The sequence below is a fragment of the Centruroides sculpturatus genome, unplaced genomic scaffold (genome assembly GCF_000671375.1).
Source record: "Centruroides sculpturatus isolate CEXI.00-Female unplaced genomic scaffold, Cexi_2.0 scaffold1120, whole genome shotgun sequence".
In the NCBI taxonomy this organism is placed as follows: domain Eukaryota; kingdom Metazoa; phylum Arthropoda; class Arachnida; order Scorpiones; family Buthidae; genus Centruroides; species Centruroides sculpturatus.
In genome coordinates, this window is record NW_019385344.1 from 35,965 (window position 1) to 60,244 (window position 24,280).

Consider the following 24,280-nt stretch of genomic DNA (forward strand, 5'->3'; position numbering starts at 1 on the left):
TATATCTATGTCATATATTTGTCCTGTACACTTGAACTGAATAACTGATTTAAAATGCTGCTGCAATTCAAACATTAAACTATAGCAGTCTGATGGAGTGATGAACATTTTGAAAATGTTAACTTTTTGTTTAATAACAAAAATATTTTATCGCTTCTTTAGAACTTAGTGTTTAACTAATCAATTCATCTTACAGAGCTATCACATTCCCAGAATAATGTGACAAAGAACAATGTTTTTGTTATGGTTTGATTGAAATGTAATAAAATATTAAAATTGAAACCATATTAACATTTTACATCCTAATTATTAGAAGAATTAAATATTCAACTTTAAAAAGTTTTCATTTAGAATACAGTGATCTATTTTCTTCTATTGCTTTTAGTTTTGTAATGGAGCAGTATGCATTGTTACATTCATTTCATATATTTTCTTGAGTAGTAATTTAGTTCATTGGAATATCTTACATTAAGTTTCATGACTTTATTATATTTAAATGATGATTTTAATAGTAAGATAAAAGAAATATTTTTAATCTAAATATGTAAAATTACTTGTCCTGACTGACTGAGTGATTGATTCATTATTGCCCAGAGAAAACTGCTGAACCTAAAGAGGTGAAATTTGGTACACAGTTAGGGTACGTCATGAAGACACACACTAAGAAGGGATTCTTCAAAATCCCCCCATGGGAGAGAGGGAGAGGACTAAGGTTTAACCTTCTGTACTATTTTAGATGCAATTTTTTGTTTTCAACTACGTTTAGTCTTTGTTGTGTACTTAGGTGTATTAAATTTATAACATTTCAGACATTGTTATAAATATTTTTATATATTTTGGTTTTTTAACCAAATGTTCGAACCGTTTTAAATTCGAATTTGTTATTGCATGTTGGTTTGATTATATAACAATTGTAAATGTTCCAGAAAATTGATCAAATTGAAAACAGTTTATTTGATTCTCAGCAATTCTCATCATTCTCAGTTGTAGGTGTTATATAACAATTACTATGGTTGTTGAAATACTGAATATAAATAGTGTTTGCTTGCAAAATTCGCACAGGCGAAGTCGCGGGTAACAGCTAGTGGAGCTATATAAGCATAACATACAATTTGGTTAATGAATTTATTAATATGTTGAAATCAGAAATGAATTATGATGTTGTCTTGTCTAATACAAAGCTAAAATTAGCAATGTTTGCTGAATATAATCAGTCACTTTTATAAAAAGTGATATCTAATCTCATAACACAATGATTTATAGAATTAAAGAAAAAATATATGGGATCTTTCATAATGAATTTTAAAGTGCATAATTATGTTAATCATTATCCAAGAAGTATGCTGTATACACCAATTGATAGAGTAACTTTGTGTTTCATCTCCTATCTATATTCAGACGTCTTGTTTTTGATTCCTTAAGGAAATGTCATAAGTGAAAATGGTGATTCCACAATACAGAAGATGTTTTGATTTCTGCAGTTTGCAAAGTCTGAATCATTCATCATTGTTCAACATGTATAATCTGCAGGAGCCGAAGAATTATAACTGATGTGGGAGGAGTGACAACAGATATGCTGTAGAAGGTGTAGGAAGAATTTGAGTATCGGTTGGATGTGAGCTGTTTGACATGGAATGCACACATTGAGAAATTGTAATGGGCACATCTGAAACTTGGACTGTTTTTTAGTGTTTTAATGTACATTACAATGTTTTCAGATAATACAATAATTTAAAATGGTAGCATTCATTTTGGAAGAGCCTGTATGTATTAATTTAACAATAACATAAATTAGTTGGAAAGCAACTAGAAGTGTTCAAATAGAGGAAAGGTTGATCTGTTAACAAGAAACAAGCTGTTGGATGATAGATTCAAATTACAAACTGTCTAAAATCTGGGATGATGTATAACATTTACTCTTCACTCAAGATGATGACATAACCTTTTTCTGGAATTCACCTTTTATTTACAGTGAAAAATCTTAACATAGCTTAAAAAATAATAGATCACAATTCAATTGATTTTATTACTCTGGTTGTAGTTGTCTATTGTAGACTTTAATGCTTACGTAATATAAATTATTTTAGGAGATAGAAATAGCAAAGGTATCTGAAGAATAATAATTACAAATAAGTTTTGTCTTTGTTCAGATCAAAAGCAGAGTTAAATAAAAATAAAACAAATATAATTTTGTAACATTAGTTATTTCTGTCATGGCATATTTATTGGTCATAAATAATGGTGATCAGTGAAGAGAACATTTAATTTGAAATAAAAGTTTCCTTAAAAAGATATTATCAGATACATTAATTAGAAAAAGAAAATCTATGATTAGCAAACATTTTTTTTAATAAATATATTGAACCTATTGGGATATCTGAAAAATGACTGTGCAGTGAGAAATTTGTAGTGACATTAAAGTTATATATATGATATTGCATACAAGACCAATGAGTTGTATGCAATACTATACAATCAGCTGATACTGAATGGACAACTTATGAGTCTTTTTATAAAAATTAGCCAGAACAAATTTAAGTTTACAAAATTTAAGAAAAATTCTTGAGTAGACAATTCATACAAATGTGTCTTTTAACTTAGTTTTTTCATTCACACATTAGGAAAATAACAATTCTGTGGCCGAGTCGACCTTTTATATAAGGCTACTCGTTCTCCATCATATGAGAAAAGGTTAAACATAATCCATCCGGTGGTGGGGTCTTGTATATAATACCATATGTTGTCTGGTTATGGTCTTGTATGTAATATCATATATATAACTTTAATGACATTACAAATTTCTCACTGCACAGTAATTTTTGGACACCTTGTAGTTTACAATTTATGTACATTTTGTTTAAGACTTGTTCGAAATTAATTAGTTAAAGCAATCACTAAAAATTACACGTGAATAAGAAAAGTAATTGCAAAAATAAATTGTTTTTTAGGTGAGTAATTTTGAATTTGAACACATATTTCCAGCTTGTATAACTATGTAATTATTAAGTTTGTTACTCAATGCTTAAATATCTGTATGTTAAAATTTGTATAAAAGTCCGAAAAGTAGTACCAAAAAGTGTAATTTTAGAAAAAAGTTTAGCTTCTTTAAGAAAAAAAAACTACATATATACAGAGTTATTTTTATTATTATGAAAGTCAGATACCGGTAATGTTAGCAAATTGGACACATTTTACAACTGATGTGATGTGAAGAACTTTGGAATTTTCATAAAAATTTAAATATCTAATTGTAAATTTGAATTTTATCAATGTTTATTCTGCTAGTGTGGCCAGTGGTTTCAATCGAATGAATGGAAAGAATTCAAGAGAGTCAGCCACACCTGCTTTACTTCTTTCTAGGCCATGTGGATGTGGAGCTGGTGATTCTGGCTGTATTGACTGTGGCTGTTGTCGAAGTTGTGCAAGAGAGAATGATCAAGATGCAGATGCCGCGTGGGGTCAATTAGTAGCCGGGGGACTAGTTGACAATAAGCAAGCCGATATTATTGTTTTTGATGTCAGATACGGAGGTGAGAATTTATTTTTTTAAATATTGTTTGTTCTGTATACGAGAGAACTTTTCATTAGGCTAAAGAAAAAGCTAATTAAAAAAAAGAGTTTTTCTGTAATTTTTAAATTATGGCATATAATTTAAGTATAGAAAAAATCAAAACTTTTATATTCAGTAGTATAATGACAGTCATCTTTTTTATCTTTTCATCTATTATAAGGCAGGAACAAAATACCAAAATCAGCTATAAACAACCAATGTATATGTACAGTTGTGTTTAAAGTACTACCAATTTAAATGAAATTATTGTATTAAAAGTTGGATTTTTGCTTTTTATGTTGTGAACTTTCTATTCACAACATGTAAAGCAATATCATGTCATAAAATATTTTTGAAATTTTATACTTTTTATCTTCAAAATTTGTCTGTAAAAACTATATAGGTGAACTGAAGATTTAGTTAAACATAAAGATTCATTGATAGTATTATATATTTATAGTATATGTTATCACTCAGAACTGGAAATGATGACACCACAGGTATAAAGGAAAGAAGCTCAAATTAGTAAAGGAGTCAGGATATTTCTTTAGATGAACTGATATTTAATTCGATCTTCAATCGATCCCAACTGACCCCTGACTATTTTTTAACCCTTGAAAATGCCGTATTTGACTCCTTTGGGATTTGTGATCTAGTGCAGCTTTCTCGCATTCAGTCTCTATCCTGGCACTTTTTAATTGTTCAATATTTTGCATTACACAGCATTATTCTTTACTACTAAAACACAAACTGTTATATTTCCTATAATTTACTTACACTTAATAGATAAGACATCATATATTTATTTCATGTAGTTATTTATAGTTCTGTTTGTAAGGAACCAAGTCCGAACGTTATTTTTATTTACTTTTATTTTGCTTATTATTCTATTTTGTTTGGGGCTTATGTTTTGTTAGGACGAAGGTTTCCTCACCATTCACCTTAGTAACTTAAAAATAGAAGAAAAACCAACTCACCAACGAAAGAAAAGCGCCGTAGAAAAACTCGCGCACACTTGCGCTTCCCCAAGCGGAAAAAAGTAAGTCCGCACCGAGAAAAGGGGGGAGACCCCACAAGCACGAATTAGGGACTCGCTAAACCTTAAAGAATAAAAAACGTCCCGAAAATTGTGAAAAAGAATAATGTAAAAGGTTAGAGAGTATTGTCGGAAAATAGGCTGCCAGACAAACGAAAAAAGTTTATTGTTAGCGTTAAGTATGTAAATGAGGAGAGTGATCTCATTCAGAATTGTGACGTCACCTCACACTATAAATCCCGAGTCTCAAGTGAAGATGAACGAGGTGAACTCCTGATAGCAACGAGCTTTGGTGAGCTTCGTAGCAGTGAACGAGAGAGGTGTCCGATAGGATCAAATAGTTCCAAGGCGATTTTGAAGTTATTCGATTTATGGATCGACGATTATAGAAAGTCTTGAGAGTTTGAGGAAATAGGTTCCTAGTATATTGAGGTGACGATTAGGATCTTTAATTTATAAGAAATATTGTTTATAAGTTAAGTCTTTGATTTTTGTCGAATTCCAAAGGGGAATAGAATTAAGTTAGAAATAGATTGATTTGAGTTTTGTCGGGTTGATTCTTGTTGAATTTCATTGAATAAATTATTGTTTGATTTTTACTAAATACTGTATATAGTTTATTACTAGAAGTTTAATTAAATATTTGATTTTTGTTATTGACAAACTTTGTCATTATTTAATTCGGTGCACGCTTAAAGTCCAGGCCTGGCACACTAACGCGAATCCGCGTAAAGTACCCGTTAGGGAATGGCTATTTCCAGCACGCAGTAGTGTCGATAATCGTTGGAAAAGTTGGAAAAATAATATAGTACTTTACATGTTTATTATATCATTAATATCTGCATCACATTGTTTCACTGATAACAAATAGGAAAGGATCCTGTGCAAACCTTATGGGAAATAGGTCCTGGTGGATTTGGCTGAAACTTTGATATTATGTAGTTCTTGTGGTTTATATCAAAAGTACCCACAGGCGCAGGCATAATGGACAGTTTTTGAGTTATCAAGCATCTGAGATGAGAAGGGGCGTCGAAAATGTTCACTGACATATGACACAACCACTCCGGTTACAAGGTTAAAAGTAAGAGTTATTTTTTCTGAGATGCAAAAACAACATAATTCATATCATATGTAGGGGAGAACCTACTGGGAGGGAAATTTGCAAATTCAGCAAAGTCATACCACCTAAAAATATAATGTATTTATACGGAAAGAAGTATAAAGAAAGGGCATACAGAATGGAGAGAAGAGCCAGCTTTCTTGGCTAGTATTTTGTATGAACTATCAATATCAGTCCTAGTTATCACTTGACAAAATCAGTCTTTGCATCCCTCCAACTCCTTCAATGAAAAATGTCTATATACGATCCTGGTTGTGAAGCCATAAAGCATTTTTATTTCAAAAAATGATGTATTTTCAAATGTTATTGCTGTTTGGCATATTACCAGGAAATCATTTATTATGTGATACATGCAGATTTGATTCTCATACCATTTGGGTTCATACCATACTAGTAGATACAGTATACTTTACTATGTAGTGCATGGACACCCATCTTGAATGAGACTCTCCCCACCAACATTTGATAACAGTTGAAAGGAATTCTGTTGCAGAACATATTATTTTATATTTTGGAACACAAAAGATTTAGGGCTTCATGATTTACACAAATAAAGCTGTTTTTTTCATCTTGGATGCTCAGTAATTCAAAAACTACCCATTTCTTTACTTTCTGTTTATGGAAACTTTCATTACGACCACTAGAACAATAATATCAAAGATTCAGCCAAATTCACTCATATCCATTTCCCATAAGATTTGTGTGATGTCCTTTCATTTCGAATTTCAAGTAGAAACATTAAAACTATTTTAGATAAAATTATAAATCATTTATAGTTTTATCTAAATATATTTCTTATGCCCGCATTCACTAAAACGTACACTCCATACATTTCATATTTTCTTATTGTTCTTCAATGTTTTTGATTTTAAAGCTTTTCTTTACCATTCCAATTTTCCATTTTCTCTTTAATGTAAACATGATTCCATTATCTGAAATACAGTATATTCTTGATTATCTATGTGCTGATTATTCATGCATGCTTATGTCTTGATAAAAATTTACATCAGGAATACAAATATTAGCATTAAAATAAAAAAAAATCTGTTTTGTTAATGTTAACTCTTGCTATTTAAAATAGTCAGAACTGCTACCAGAACTTCCATCTATATTTTCAGCAAGGTTGCACATCCAGGAAATCAAATACTATCAGGTTCAAAATAATCTTCGTGGGCAATCACACACTTATGCCAGTGCCTATAAAGATCCTCAAAACATTTTTTAAAACCATTTTTACCACCTCCTTTAGCATGATTTTCACAGTGGCCTCGATTTCTTCAGAAGTTCTGAAATGTCACTCTTCACACGATCTTTTATCTTTAGGAAGAAGTAAAATTTACAAGATGCTAAGTCAGAGGAATAATGAAGGTAAGGCAGTGGTGTCCTGCCATGTTTTACAAGTTGTTACTTTACAAGAAGCGACCGCTGTGCATAAGCATTGTTAAGTTGCAGTATGTAGTTTTTTTGCTGCTTACATTTCTGGTCGTTTCTGATCACTTCAGATAGAAGGCATCATGCAGACAAGCAAACACCTCTTTGTACCTTTGCTTGGCGAATGTCAAACCATTGGGAATGAATTCAAAATCATGAAGTATTTCCAATCAAAAAAATTTTTAGCATTACTTTGCTCTTCAAGCAGTCCTTCCTGTTAAAGCATTTTTTGTTTTTTGTGGAGGATTTTGATTTCCATAATATTGATCGTTGTTTGCATTGTGGATCATAAAAAAAGCACCATGACTTATTGCTTGTGATGAAATTTGGATCTTGATCTACCATCAATTAGTTTCCCACTGATAATCATTTGCTCGTCTTATTGGTCTTCAATAAATTTCCTTGGGATAATGTTTTGGCAGATGCAATGCATCTGCTGGTCATCCATAAGAATGGCAAGGAAACTTATCACTGAAATTCCTACTTCCTCTGCAATCATGGCAACACATTCTTGATCATTATGTTGAACAACTTTATGCAATTTATGCACAATTTCCTTGTGTTTTGATGTGGAAATGGTTATTGTCATCCACTAAGTCCTAGCCATTTTTGAATCTCACAAACAACTCAAACACTGATAAATATGCAATTTTCTGGTTTCAATACACTGTTTGCAATATCTCTAGTGTTTCCATGACCAATTTTGACAGTCTGGCTGGATTTAATGTTAATTTGCTGCTCAAAACAATCCATCACAATTTGACAAAGCCATACAGATTTGATTGTTTGGCTATCATGCTTTCTCTAAGTCACTGACCACATATCTAGTCCAATTGCATATAGCTCAAAAGCTGCCCTTTACCTTTACCACACACATTGAAGTATTGTTGACATTGTTCATGAAGTCTCATCAGTCTGGAAACTTCTTGAACCTTGTACATGTTTTTCAGACAAGTTTATGAGAGGAAGATTGAAATATATATAGAGCATAACAATGGGATAAAGATATTAAAGCATACACAAAATTATTGTGTAATCTTTAATATCTTTAATAATATGAAAAAAGTTATCATTTTTATGTGTACTTTTTAGTACACATAAAAATGATTTTACAATCATTTTTATATGTACAAAATTACATTTTTACTTTATTTTTTGACTTGTATTTTTCATTTATGAAAAAATACTCTCTTTATTTTAAATTTCAAATTTTTTGTTTTATCTTTAACTTAATATCTTATAATGAAATATATATAAATGAATTGGTTTAGGAAGAGCTGGAGCACGCTTAGAAGACAGATTACGAAGGAGAATAGAAGAATATCGCATTCGCCAAAGAAGAAAGCAAATGCTCCAGTCGATAAAAGCGATGAAGTCCGGTCATCCAGGTGTTCGAAATTTGGCACTTAGACAAGAAACATCGGAAAAAGTTGCTGTACTCGGTACGCAAACATTAAAATATTTTTTGTTTCGAATAACTAACTTTAAAAAATAAAAAATTTTATATTATTTTCTGTTCATTTTATATATATACAGTAGAACCTCAATTATCCGGACCTCTATTATCCGGATTTTCAATTATCCGGATTGTTCAAAATAAACAAAAATTTTACGAATTTGCTGATTTGCACTTGGCGAATTACGATACTGTTTATGTACGTGATGGAATGCATAACTTTTTGTTTCTACAACGTCTCACCCAGCACAGTAAACTCTTAAATATATTTTGCGTCGTAATAAAAATATAACTTGACATACGTATTTATAAATAATTTATATTCAAATTACATCATTTCTATGACCAAGGGCGGTGTAAGGCATGGGCGACGTGGGCCACCGCCTATGCCTGGCGGTCCGAAGGGCCTCGCGTTTTGAAGGATTACGCATTATTTAAAAGCCGCGAATGCGACAAAAAAATTTTATTTGTCATAAAATGATAAATAGTTTGTCAAATTTTTATTCATAAAAATGCAGTTTCGACTGCAATTTATTTTATAAAATCCGTCTTCTTGCGCTACCAGAGGGCCTTTTAAACAATAGGTAGTATGTTAGCGTTGGTCAGTAGTAGTCCAAATTCGATACGAACGTTTGTTTCTTGAAAATTTGATCACGGTTTAAATACAGTATTTACTTTTAATATTACCGATATGTCATCGAAAAGAAAACGTGTTGTATTATCATTAAAAGACAAATTAAAGTATTTGTTTCTATTATCCGGATTTTCCTTATCCGGACTACCTTCATCCCCAATTAGTCCAGATAATCGAGGTTCTACTGTATATATTATTTTAATTGTATTTTATTTTAAATATTCTATGCACGGAAAGCTAGAACTTCTGTAAGTAAGTAATATAAAACCTTCAACACTTTTTTCTAGCAATTTTCTTTAATTGAACTAATGTTTATGGCTATATTTAATGGCCTTCCTCAGGTTCGACAATATTTGGAACATCAGATATTCGAAAATTTGTTTTTGTTTTGATGATGTCATGGTGTTTAAAAAAGTTTTTTCTTTTTTTTTAACAAAATTTCTTTTAAATTACAATCATTAAATATACATGGAAATAGAAAAAAAATTTAAACACAATTAATTAATAAATATGAATGGATAACAAATTAGAGTTATACGTTAATTTGTTTTCATTCCTATGACGTCAATGTTTTTACAAAATTATTAAAGCATAATTAATTAATAAATATGTAAATGGATAATGAATTACAGAGAATGATTATTGCCGATAGGATTAAAATATTTATAAATTTGTAGGATTGCGATGTCATATATCGTGTGAGATAGATGGGTTAGCCCACTTCCTTTAGGGGATTGTCAATGAGTAATTGCCAAGCTGAATATCTGACGTTTCAAATATTGTTGAACTCGAGGAAGGCTATTAAATACAGCTGAAAATGTTAGTTTGATTAAAGAAAATTGCTAGAAAAAAGTGTTGAAGGTTTTATATTACTTATTTTAAATATATTATTAATTCTTCTCAAACTGCACTTAATAAAAAATAACTAACTACCTTTTACTCACCTTTTACATGCAGTCTATTTTATTAACATAATCTAATGTTTTCGATCAAATTAATTGACCTTTGTCAGTATTGAACAAACAATTTTTGATTTATGACGAGCGAAACCGATTATATAATGTTTTAACTTTAAACGCTTTCTCAGCGCTTATTGCGCAAGTCTGAAAATAAATAAATAGAATCTACAGATTGATAATGTACAAATATATGCATACACTAACACTTAAAAATAAAAATACAAATTAATAATAATAAAGAAATAGATGATATAACTGGCTTCTACTAATGTCTGTCCGTGCTTTTTTCTTTATGCTGATACGTTCATAATGCACCCACTCTCCATGCTGTGGATACTTTATATAATTCTTTGAAGTTTATAGCCTGTCCTGCTAGACTGCTCTTATGAATATGCCAGACTTCTGCATATTTAATATGTCTCCTGTTTTGCACCTTATGCATTATTTCTGCTCTTTCCCATTTCACTAATACCTTTGTTGAGTCTGCTATAATGTATGTCGCTAAAGCTGTTACGGTTTGCTCCTTCTATACATTCCTTTTGTGCTCTTTTATTCTTTTTTTTAATGAGCTCCTTGTAGCTCCAATGTAGTACAGTTCTTTTTGCCGTCTCTTCGTTCGTCCTGATGAAGGTCAATTAATTTGATTGAAAATGTTAGATTGCGTTAATAAAATAGACTGCATGTTAAAGGTTAGTAAAGAGTAGTTAATATATTATTAATGTTTTTATTTTTTAATAAATTTTTAAAACTATATTTTTTTCTAATTAATTCAAGTTTTTTTAAAAGTGAAGTGATTCTTAAGTTTGTAAGGTCGGCGACTTTAGGGGTAATACGTTAATTGTGCGTCAGGAAAACCTAGGGTCAAACCATATATGGGTAGTGGCGGTAGGAGACAGAGATGACATGTGTCTTACACGAAAACCGTTTATTTTGACATTAGATTAACTTACACAATAAGAATGACAAAGCGTAACAAGCTGGACGTCCGGTGTTCCATTCTTTATATGCCCCGGGGCTCGAATGAGGTATAGACTGAAATTCTTGCGTCCTGTGACGGAGCTCTTGCGTTCGATGACAGAGTTCTTGCGCTCGATGACGGAATTCTGGCATCCAATGACGGAGTCCTGGTTTACGGCTGAGATTCGACTGTCAATCTCTCTTGAGTGTGGATGTCCATGTGCTGAGGACCTGGCGTCTTGGAGAGAATCTGCTGCGTGTCCTTGAGATTCAGGGGTTTTATAAGATTTTTCCCGAATCTCACCCTTCTGATTGGTCCCATTCATCCTCTCCCTTACCCGGATTAGTCATTCTTTTGTTTCTAGGCGAAACTTGAGACCAATCCAGGTCAGGAAAGGTCGGAGAGGTGATGATGGGGCTTTTAATGTTTGCGCTCATATTTTACTCCGTTATGGCCCTTTTTTCTGTCATCTTTGAACCTAAACGGTCCACCAGATGTTCCTTATGACCATTTATCCGCTGTCGTGTTCTTACTTAACAGCTGTCCCTTTTGTTCTTAGACCTCCCCTTTCTCCCGCTTGCTTCGACCCGACACTTGTTCGCGAGCATCTCGACAAGGCTTTTTCCTCTGTCGACATTCCCCCTGCTGGTTTATCATCGCGCCGCGTGTGTTTTACAATTCGAAAAGTTTTTGTCTCATCTGGGTTCTGTCATTAACATCAGACCTGTCCCGATTCTATCCTCGAAACCTTCCGATGTAAAAGTTTCGTAATTAGTTGTATTTCCGACACGCTCTTACGACCCTCACAAGTTTAAAATGATACATTGTAAAAATTTATTTGCAAAACTCAAATTCAAATTCTGTAAATTCAGTTACAAATCATAGTGAATGGATTGGAGAGATTTTCTCCAAAGAAACATCTAATGTTATAATCTAGTGTTGCTAACCTTTCTGACCTCACAGACACTAAACTCATAATTTTGAATCCTGTGGACCACTGTCATGAATTTTTGTAAACAATAAACATCTATAGAATAATGATTATAAATGTTCCATTTTACTTTATTAATATGAAATTCACTCATTTAATTATATCAAATTAACGTGAAGTTTGTTGCTGCTTGTTTGATATAAGTTTATGAATTCTTGGCTCTTTTCCACGAACAACGACAATCATACTCACATTATTTATTGTTGATTAGTTATTGATTTATTGACATTATTGTTTATTGATAATAGTCCTTAAGTGTTTGGTATTAGATTTGAATAAAAACTGCCAATGAGTGAGAAAAAGCAATCAAGGATTTTCATTTCTTTCGTAATTCTTCATGTAGCTTTGAGTTGATCAATGTCTAAATTTCTCCACGGACCACCAAAATTCTCTCGTGCATCATCAGTGGTCCATGGACCACTGATTTGCAACTGGTTATAATTAATAATAATTTTATATGTAAAACTTAGTATTTAAATTTTTGTTATATATATTATTCGATTTTTTGGGATGATATTACTTTTTCATTTTGAATTATCTTCATATTATTTAAATAATAATTTATTCTCGATGATTTGATTTTTGATACTAGGTTCTTCAAATTGTAATTTTTCTATCAGATGGCCCCACATAAAATGTTTTTGAAGCCATGTGTGCTGAGTGCACACCATCATGGCCAAATGCAAATTTACACAATGCTGGAAACCTGCAGTATGTGTCTGATACTCTGAGTTTAAACTTTGATACAAAATGGTTGAGATAGCTATAAGCATATGCAGAGTCTTTTGTGAGGCCATTGTGATGACTTGCACTGTACAGCAATTATATGAGAAGTTCAAGATCAGTGATCTGAACTTGGAAAATGAACCCTGAAGGAGGCTACCATTTGCTGTTTTGGACATTGCTTTGAAGGTTGTTGTGGAAGTGGATCCCAAGCAATATCCATTTCTACAACAGTCTTATGGCTGTTAATGGATGGTATGATGGATGGGTAAGATGAAGAAGAGCATCTGACAAGAATGGGTAAAATGGTAAAGAGAGATCCAAAATTTTACATGATTTGACATCATATCAGCATCAGTATTTGGAGATCTCATTTGTGCTGCTTTAGAGGTGTCACAAGAACACTTTCTGTCACGTGTTGTCATTTATGATGAGTAGTAGGTCTTCCTTGACAACTGGAAGAGGTCTGCCATTGGGTTATGTTGGTGCTGCCCTATTACAGTTTTTGAAACTTCCCCTGTAAGCTAAGAAGATTATGCTGACTGTTTGATGGACCATGGAGGGTACTGTGCATCATTTATTTTTCTGACTGGCATATTTATGGCCAAGCATTATTGCAATGAGATTGAAGAATAATCAACAGTTGAGTATGAAACAATTTCTATAGTGAATCATCATGGTTTATCATGGAATCATAATTGCTGTTGCACAATAATGGAAAACTGCATATGGCAAGGCAAATGGTACATCTCTTGGACATAGATTATGAAGTTCTTCTTTATCTGGTGTAATTATTGAATCTTTCCCCAACCAATTATCATCTTTTCAAGGCATTCAAAGTGTTCATTTGCCACAGATAGTTCAATTCATTGGAGGAAGTGCTCAGTGCCTTCTGTAATTTCATTGCCATTGGGAACAAGAAAATTTTCCATTTAAAATAATGCCAATGGTGCATTTTTCAAATAAATTTTGCATCTATCTTGTTTTGTACAGGGTTGTTTTGTTCACTTTCATAAAACATTTCATATGGGACAATCTGATAATTTAGAATTAATGAAATTTTAAAATATTTTATATTTTAGAAGATGGAGTTGGAAGTGACCATGAAAGAGAAGCCACTAAGTTGACATCTTTGTCACCAGCACAATTATACATGCCAACAGATAGTCCTGTTGTGCAAATTGCTTGTGGGATGCATCATACAGGTTAGTTCAGACAATTTTAATTAATTTTATTAGTAATGTTTATAAATATTAACATAATTGTTATTAATTCAGAATATAATAAAAACACATAATTTAAGTATGGCATTTAGATTGAGTCATATTTATAAAAACAATTAATTTAATCATTTTCTAACGGTATGTTAAGTCCAATTTAAAAAGGTTTTTAGTCTAACAATTTGTTATGGCTTCAAGATTGTAGGTTTTGATCTTGTTTTAGGTATGATTGAATTTGTTTGTTATCATTAACTTATTATATAAGGAAACAACAATAGTAAATACATTAAATAGAAGGAAGAAAAAACTTATTCATTTTAAAAATCAATTGAAAGTCTGCTGCTTATCAATATATAACAGTTGGCCAATCCTTGATATGATAGCAACTATAATCACCTAACAGAAATATGCAAGAATTGCATCCTTTTTGGAAATAGTATTTTATATTATAAATAGTTAAAATATTACAGTTATCACTGTTTTTTTAGTAAATATTACTGTTGTTTTACTGGTACTTATGACCTGCTATGTAAACATTCATTGTTAAATTCTTTGACTTTACAAGTGTAGCACTTCCTTAGCCTTCAATATTAAGTTGCGAGGACACATATAACCCATGTGTAAATCAAACCACAGTATAGAAAACTTACAAAAATAATACATATGTGTAAGTAATATGTACCAAGTTTATAAAAAGAAATCATTCAAGTATATGGGAACTGCAGTAAAAGTCTAGAAGAGCTGCAATTTGGTCACCATGGGTATATAAACAGTTTTCATTTAATTGTTTATTACTCTTTGTATGTACAGTACATGTTTGTATTTCTATATTTGTCTGTAATTCTGTTTTCATTATTGATAGCAAAAGACAAAAATATGAACATTTTAAATATCAGTAGATTAATTGTGATTCTGCATAATTAAAGTCAAATGATCTAAAAGATTATTTTTAATTTAAATTAAATGTTTCATTGAATATTTATTATTAATTTCTAATTTTTCTTTTCTACTTGTTTTTTCATTTTATAAAACAGTTTAATATTGAATAGATTTAATAAAAAAAATAAATATTAATAAGTAATGAATTTATTTTTTTCAGTTTTATTATTACAAAATGGTGAAATATATACGTTTGGTAGTAATCAGCATGGACAGTTAGGTTTAAATGATTTCACAGTAAGGTGAGAATGTAATTTTATGTGGAAGATAAGATCTTTAATTACAGCAAGTATAAAAAAGTATAAAATAATTAATATGAAGTAAATTAAATTTTATATTTTAAAATAGTTTGTAGCTTTCATGAAATAAGTTATAATAAATTATAAATGATTCAAATAGATATTTAATGCAATCAGTTTTTAATGTAGTAAGGAGAATATAATTTAACTTTGTTAAAAATGATTCAATATCTTTAAAAGGTGTTCCTTTTAAAGATATTGAATTATTTAACTATTATCAAGAATCTGATTTCATTAATGTAAAACACATAACTCATAATTATAATATAAATAAGATTCTTTCCTTTTGTTGAAATTGAATTAAATCATTACTTCATTATGAAATAAGGCAGAAAATATAAATAAAAAAAAANATTATTTAGACTAAACATATAGTTATGAACTGCAGATACATTTGAACCTGTCTATCTCAAACATGCTCATCTCCAAAACCTATTTATCTCAAAATTTATTCTTCTCCCTGCATTTTCAGCCAAAATCCAATATATTTTCCATAATTACCTCAAATAATTTTCTCCCGAAACTTCTGTATTTAAAATTATGGACTGAACTTTCAATTACAAAGTCAAATTTTGGCAACTACATTTTGATAGTGTAAATTGCAGTTGAGAAACATCTCTTGCAATACATTACACAGTTATAATTAATGCTACTTTTCTGATTGGCTATGAGTTTGGCTCGTGTCATATTGGTTGAATAAAGGCTGGTATACACGGTAAGGAAATCCTTTGAGGATTAACCAGGATTTTTTTTTCTATCTATCCATTTTTAAATAAAAATAATTCTTTATACGTTGGGAGATATTTTAATAAGTTTTGTAAATTACTATGTTCGATCCAGCCAGTTATATCCGAGTTTTTTTCATCTGTTAAGCACATCCTTTGAGGATTTCCTTACCGTGTATACCAGCCTTAAAGACAGGCATCAGAAACTATTGACTTACTATTTCTGTTAATGTGTATCAAAAATGTTTTATTTATGCTTAATACAAGTATGTACTGTACTTGGTATTGTATTAATATATCATACCTTCAACCAAATCTATTTACCTATTACTATTTACTGTGTAAGAATCTCTATATCTCAAAACCTGTCTCAAATTTTTTACTTATTTCTNGCTGGTATACACGGTAAGGAAATCCTTTGAGGATTAACCGTGATTTTTTTTTCTATCTATCCATTTTTAAATAAAAATAATTCTTTATACGTTGGGAGATATTTTAATAAGTTTTGTAAATTACTATGTTCGATCCAGCCAGTTATATCCGAGTTTTTTTCATCTGTTAAGCACATCCTTTGAGGATTTCCTTACCGTGTATACCAGCCTTAAAGTCAGGCATCAGAAACTATTGACTTACTATTTCTGTTAATGTGTATCAAAAATGTTTTATTTATGCTTAATACAAGTATGTACTGTACTTGGTATTGTATTAATATATCATACCTTCAACCAAATCTATTTACCTATTACTATTTACTGTGTAAGAATCTCTATATCTCAAAACCTGTCTCAAATTTTTTACTTATTTCTGTGAGATTCAAGATAGATAGGTTCAACTGTATTTCGTTATTACTATAGATGCAATTCATATTTATATATTATAGCAATTTACTACAATTTCTCCTTTTTTAAATGTCAAATAAAAATATATCAAGCTTTATTTCAGAAGTCAAAATACTGAATATTCATTAAGTTTTTATGAGAAATTTTTTCTTGTCATCAGAATATCTGTTACACAGCTGTAAAAACTAGAAATAAATTTTGTTATAAATTAATAAACATATTCTGATATATTTTTATTTGATTTATAATTATATAATTATGTAGTAATTATTTCTTAATTTTTAGGGGATCTCCAACTTTAGTAAAATTACCAGTTCCGATAGCACAAGTTGCTGCTGGAAGTAATCACACTGTTGCATTAACTACACAAGGTCAAGTTTATACTTTTGGAAGTTATCAGGTAAAAGAGACATTACAAATAAATATTGAAAATTTAATCGTACCAATATTAATTGTCAAAATTCACATGCATTTTCTTGTCGTTATTTATGACTACATTTCTCTTAGTTTTTTAAACAAATCTCTTAGATTATTCTTAATACACTGCCATCTTGAATCATTATTATTTAATTTGTAGAAAGGACAGTTAGGAAGAACCCCACCAAGTTTATCTTCAGAAGAAGGAAAAAGGGCTCGTGATAAGGAATCATTATGGCATGCAATTCCTGGAATTATTCCTAACATTGGTGCTAAACACGGTCGGAGGGCTTCATGGATCGGAGCATCTGGAGACCAGACATTTGTGAAAATTGACGAATCGCTAATTAATTCCTATAATTTAACAAAGTCGTGTGTAGTTGCAAATAAAAACTGCATTGGCAAGTAAAATCTATTATTATTAATTTTTTTTTTTGTAATATCAAAATTTAAACAGTTTAAAAAATAAGAATTAATTGATAATTATATAAAATTAATTCTGTAAGACATTGAAAATGTTTAAATTTAAAAAAAAGTTTATTATAAGTTACTTATAATTAAATATTAGATTAATAAAATTATTTAATATATTAATTACAAAGTTACTTATATACAGAATTCTTCAGTTATTAGTCTTAATGATTAAAATATTTCTTGATTTTCTACTGATTAGTACAATAATTTTTACTGATAATTCAAAGCAGTGTACTAATGAATGTGATTGAAAATATTGTATAGAAGATTGCTAAAATTCCTATATTGGACCTTATAAAATGAGGAATAGGTTGAAATAAATTAGATTTAAATTCTTGATAAACTTACTTTATCCAAATCAAATGGATGAAATATTTTGATAGAGTTGACTCATTTTAAAATTTTTTAAAAATGATTATCAATCAAAAAACGAATATGAAAATATTACTTAGAACTTTTAGAATAGTTCATCTGTCATTTGAGAAGAGATTATTTGCTTTTTAAAGATTTAAGTGTATGCAATTTGCATGTTAAAATAATCATTGCTTGATAACTAGATGGAGAATGGTGAAGGCTGTTCTAAAGATCTGGCTTAAATTTTAACTTAATTCAGAAATATTCTGGGTTAGATATGTGGGTTTATTCTTCACCACTTGGTCACTTTAACTGCAGGTCAGTTTTTGTCAAACTCACAGTGGGTAGGGAAAAAACATTCTTAGTACCTACAGGGTGGAAAGAGTTAAAATTTTTGAAAAGGTTCATTGCTTCTATGCTAAGAGTCATCTACTATGTAACTATAAGAAGTGGTGTATTAAACATTTTTATTTTATATCATAATTATTGAATTTTAATAATTAAAAAACTTTTAAAAAGTAGCAAAATAATGAATTTAAGTGATTTTTATTCTAATTATTGTTTGTTATTGTAATAGGGATTATTCCAAGTATTACTGATCAAGGATCATCGTTTAAATGTCTTATGATTAACAAATTAGATGGAAGTTGTAAAAGGTAATATATTATAACAGATTACATTAAGTTAATTATTATTTTTTAATATGTATGTATAAAATAGAAAATGAAGTATCTTAAAACAAAACAAGTTTCAAAGTAAAATTTTTAAAAGTAGAATTTGAGTTATTGTAAAACAATTAACCAGAATACAAGCTTTATCTTTTCTTAGATTTATTTATTTGTAAAAGTTTATTTGATTTCTAGCTGTAGTTTAGATTTAAAACAAAAAATCAAAATGTGTATGATTACAATGAAAGTTAAGCAACATTACATTTAATTTATGTAATATAAATTCATTATATGTGCTGCTCACTTGCCAAATTGATTAACTCCATAAAACAAAAAGTGGAGAAAAGTGACAAAATAATATACATTATTTTTTAAAATATAAATTCAAATAAACATTGTAGAATGTATTATTATAGATATAGCTTTTATTTAATGACATATGAAATGTATAAGATAGCACAGATATGCTATAATCATTACAGTAGACCCCCCCTATAATTACGGTCCCTATAATTACAATTCCTATAAAACTGCGAAAAAATTGCGACGGTATCCGTAAAAAAGGTAAAAAAACTCCTATAATTACATAAAACGTCATCGGGCAGCCGAACTACTTTCCCACCATCCGTAGCACCATGCTATGGACATTTAGGCGGCTAAATTGAATTTAGTTTCGTCTGTACATATAATTATATATAAATTATATATAAATTAGTTACTGAATATATAATTATATATTAACTTAATTTATTGTAACTTTATTATAATTATATATATTTTTTCCGCCATGTGGCGCCACGCTACGGAGATTTTACGCTAACTATCGTCTGTACAGTATGTAAATAGGTGCCATAAGTCTAATACTGTACTGTAATTTTATACATTTCTTGTGAAAGAAACATTTCTTATTCAACGGCGATTAAAATGATTTATATTAATGATGTCTCCAAAGTTCAACGAAGTTTTCGCAGAAAAATAAGTTATTAGAAATCGGCCGATGTTTGCTGAGCTGTTCCACGACAAAAACAAGCTTTAGCAATGGCGATGTCGAATGGTGCACACTCGGTAAGTAATCCTACAAATTTTTGTTTATAGCGTAGTTTATACGGATTATTCCCAAAAATAATATACGTATTTTGGAAATGTTGAGTCGGATTAGTCTAGAATCGATTAATTTTATGGAAGAAAACCTTTCAATCAGCCGTAGTCTGTAAACTTCATACGTGTCGGGCTGTGATTGGAAGGACTCGTAAGAAATCGGATTCCTAAAGAATGGAACGTATCTATGATCTTATAGGGGGGGGTCGACTGTATTATTATTACAATTTTTGTGTGATTGAGGGAGGTAATTGATTTGGCAAGTGAAAAAAGTAATAACATCATATTCAGTCTTCACATAGTTTTTTTATTATAGAGAAGCTTCATTATTGTACATTTTTTATTAAAGATTTTTTGCAAAAATGAATAAATATTTTATTACTGTTACAATGGTTGTTGTTGTTGTTTTGTTTAAATTAATTATTCAGCAACATAAATAATGTCTTCTTCATCAGCTGTATTTGAGGTCCCATCATGTCAATTTGTTATTAAATTTTTATAAGAATTATGTTTAATAAGAAGAACGAACAAATTATTTTTAGTTTCATTCATCTTGATGTAACTGTATAACTTTTCTTTTTTCTAAAAACAATTGCCATCAAAATTAAAACAATCGTTCAATAATCCACAAGTATACTTGTATGGTAGTTGGATTGTAACTAACTAATTTTTTTCACTTACTTTTTCGGAGGAGATAACATTAAATAAATTACTGTTATCTACAAGGTATTGGTTGATGCACACTGCAATTGCAATGCTGCAGTGTGCGCTAGCAGATTTATGTTACAGTATGTAGTTAATTAGATTGGCTTCTGAAATAAATAAGATTTCTTTCAATGGCCAACAAAATTGTCATTAAATGGTATTGATCCTTATTATTAGAGAAATTTATTATGAATGTAAAAAGTTATGAGTATATCAAGTGCATTGATACTAAAATTTAGAGAAGTTTGAAATGTGGATTTAATTGATTTGGCTTGCGAATGGCTCATAATATGAGCCATTTACAAGCCAAATCAATTAAATTTAGAAGCCAAATTTAGAAAATATTTTTATAAAATTTTATCAATTACTTTAAAACATTTTAAAAATTTAATATTATTATTTTATGTCTTAAGTCAAAATAAAAATTATACTATTTTTATTTGATACAAAGATTAATTTTGTGACATGTTTCCAAAACAATAGAATATAAGAAGATAACATTGAAAACAGTTAGTTATTAACAGTTAGATCTCAATATTCTTACCATTAGGGATTAACTCGTAAACAGCTTTAGATAATTATAAGCTTGCATCTAGGGCAAGCTTACAATTATTTAAAGCTGTTTAATTATTTTAATTTTTCAACCTTTCTCCACGATTTTTTTTTCAAAATTCTAGTTACAAAGTTATACAGGTTATAAATATATACTTTTGTGAGATTAATTAGTTTTTTCTTGTACTGTTAATAACAAATTTTATTCTGTGTTGTTTCTTTGTTTCTCTAATATTTTTATCTTGGGCTTATTGTTGTGGAGGGGGAGAGATTTGTTTTTGATCCTTCTTGGACTGTATCTATCTATCTAGTTATTGTAAAATAAGCAATTTGTTTAAGGTATACAATAAATCATATTAAAGTACATAAACAATAAAATATAAAAATATAGAATGAAAGTGTACTAAAATTGAAGACTTTATCCACTTAAGATTTAAAGTTAGTCACTTAGAGTTAATTCAAGAAGACTGTGCTTCATAAATATGAACTTCCTGAAACCTGATGTATTGATGCTAAGCCATATTAATTAGCCATAATTAATTGGGTTATTAATATGCTATAATTACAAATATTTATATAATTATAAAAATAGTAATTATAAATTTTACACTATTATTACTTTATTTTAGATAAGATAATTTACTAAAATATTAATATAATTTCTAGAATATATTTTATTACTTCTCTAAAAATAAACTTAATATAACATTTTTGAAATGAAATGAAAATGAGAATGTTTTTACGATTACAGAGTCACTTTTTCAAATGTTGTTGTTATTTTAAAATAAACTGAGTTTTATAATAAACCTATTTATTCATTTTATATTAATAACACAGTAGAGCATCGTTTATCCAAATCAATTGGGGACTGGGGTTGTTCAGATAACTTATTTTTCGGATAATCGATTATGTATGAAAAAATATATTAACCTATCCCATGTTGAAATTTTTCTCTGTTGCGTGTCGCTTTACGTTGAATTTTCATCGATTTTAAGCCTAACGTAAACTTTTTAAAATAATAATTGTGTCTATTGTATCATTAAAAATTATTTCTTTATTTTTTACAAATGAAATAAATATATTGAAAAATATAAAAACCAAAAAATATATATTTTAGAAGTTGTTCTAGTATCAAAAATGTTCGATTCAGCACCACACACAGTCCTCAGAAAAACACCACACAAAAATGCCAGGGCGGCCAGCTAAAACACACACCAACAAAAAATATATTGGAGTAGCCAAAGATTGCAGCGCCACAGCACTAGCAAAAATTTAAATTTGCCGACTGAAATTCTTTAGGTTAACCGACGTTTTGGATAACTGGCTTTCAGATAAACGATGCTCTACTGTAATCGTTTTTTTTTTTTTTACTTCATTTTAATATTATTTAAAATAAAATTTAAACAATAGTTAAAACCATTTTATGCTTTAATCATCAAGTGATAAGGCCAGATTAATTATAAGACTAGAATTTAGCTAATTAATAGATAATTCAGACTAAATTAGGCAGTTAAGTTTCCATTTTGTACTAAATTCAATAATTATATTTTTTATAATTAATATAATTAGCCAAGTTTTATCTCAGTAGTTAATCCAACTATATCATTTGATAATTGCACAGTAAATCCTCATTTAATTAAGGCATGACTATATTATGTGTGTTCATATACAAATTGTTCATGTACAAATTGACTGAATGTCAATTTGTACATGAACAAATACAACTGTATACAATATATACAATTGTCTTTGAATATAATAATAATAATTGTAATCTTAATTTTAGAAAAATTATAATAATGTTTATCTGTAGGCTCATGTTTTTGATAACTTTTGAAAATAATAAAAATTATCAATACATAATAAAAACATTTTGTTCATTTGTGATTAATTCCACTTAAAGTTTGTGTTTTTTTTAAAAAAAATCTCTCATATTTCTTTTCAGTTTTAATTCGGCAGATCAGTTGGAACTAAGAGATTGTGCAATCTGTCTGGATAGTGTTTACAATGTTTTGTGGAGGTATCTTTTATATATTTTAAAAAATTACACTATTTACTATATTTTCTTTTTATTATAATTTATAGTTTATATTTATGGGGTTCTTAGCGTAATTCTACTATAAACATGAAATTTTTGTAAATATCTGATTATCTCCCATAATATACACATCCCAGGATCTGATTTTTTTGACTTCGGTGGCTTCAATAGGTCTCAAAACATTAAGATCCAGAAATTTGGAGGGTCAGATGTGACACGGTTGCAATATTATAACAGCTGGTAAAGTAAAAATGCCCACAAATAAAAAAGGATGAGAGTATAATATGTTAATTATTATACACCAACTTGTATTTTAAATTATTGGTTAAACATTATTATTACTTTTAGAATAGAAAAAAAAAGCCATTGTTTTGCTGGTATGTTTCTGTAATAACAAAATGAAATTAATAATTTAAAAAAAATTAAATTTCTGTTAAAGTTTATCACATTTATCTAAGGGCATAATTTTAGTACAGTTTGATTTATACGTATAGATTTATATAAAAGTTAAAAAACAAAAGTATAAAATTATTTATAACAGGTTACATTAAAATTAAATTTTGAATATTTCTATTTATTGATTTATGAATTGTAAATTTTTATTATTATAAATTCAAAACTAAATTTCTTAGAATTTTCAATGAACTTGGGATTGAATTCTGATCATTCTCTATTATTTTTCAGAAAAAATGTTATAGAAATCTGAAAAATGCTAAAATTATCATAACATTTTCAAGAAATTCTATTTCTGTTTTCAGAATTTAAAAAAAAAAAACATAACATGACAAAATAAATACATAAGAATTTAATGAACAGCATAAGTGAATATACTGTACAAGCAATAAACTAACTGAAACATTTAAAGAATTATATAACCTTTGAGGTTTTTAAACAATTACATTTAAGAGCGGTTAAGTTTTAAGCCATCTAAAAAGATATTTAAATTAAATGAAATTTCATGAATTTTTATTTGACATAACTGACATTCAATGTAGACTGTTTAAAGTGAATTAAAAATTAAAATTATCTCTGAAAATGAATCAAAAAAATAATAAGAGAATAATATTTACTTGAAACATTGACGACGATGATGA

General features: G+C 29.1%; 1 protein-coding gene across 1 annotated transcript in view; it reads left to right on the forward strand.

Annotated features, from left to right (window-relative positions):
* The window catches only part of LOC111637900 (E3 ubiquitin-protein ligase MYCBP2-like), a 263,246-nt gene that overhangs the window by 32,055 nt on the left and 206,911 nt on the right, over positions 1-24,280 (forward strand). The window contains 8 exon segments of the mRNA XM_023383504.1: positions 3,286-3,530; positions 8,409-8,579; positions 13,941-14,063; positions 15,178-15,259; positions 17,166-17,280; positions 17,458-17,698; positions 18,703-18,781; positions 23,094-23,168. Of these exon segments, the coding sequence (XP_023239272.1) occupies positions 3,286-3,530; positions 8,409-8,579; positions 13,941-14,063; positions 15,178-15,259; positions 17,166-17,280; positions 17,458-17,698; positions 18,703-18,781; positions 23,094-23,168 (1,131 nt within the window).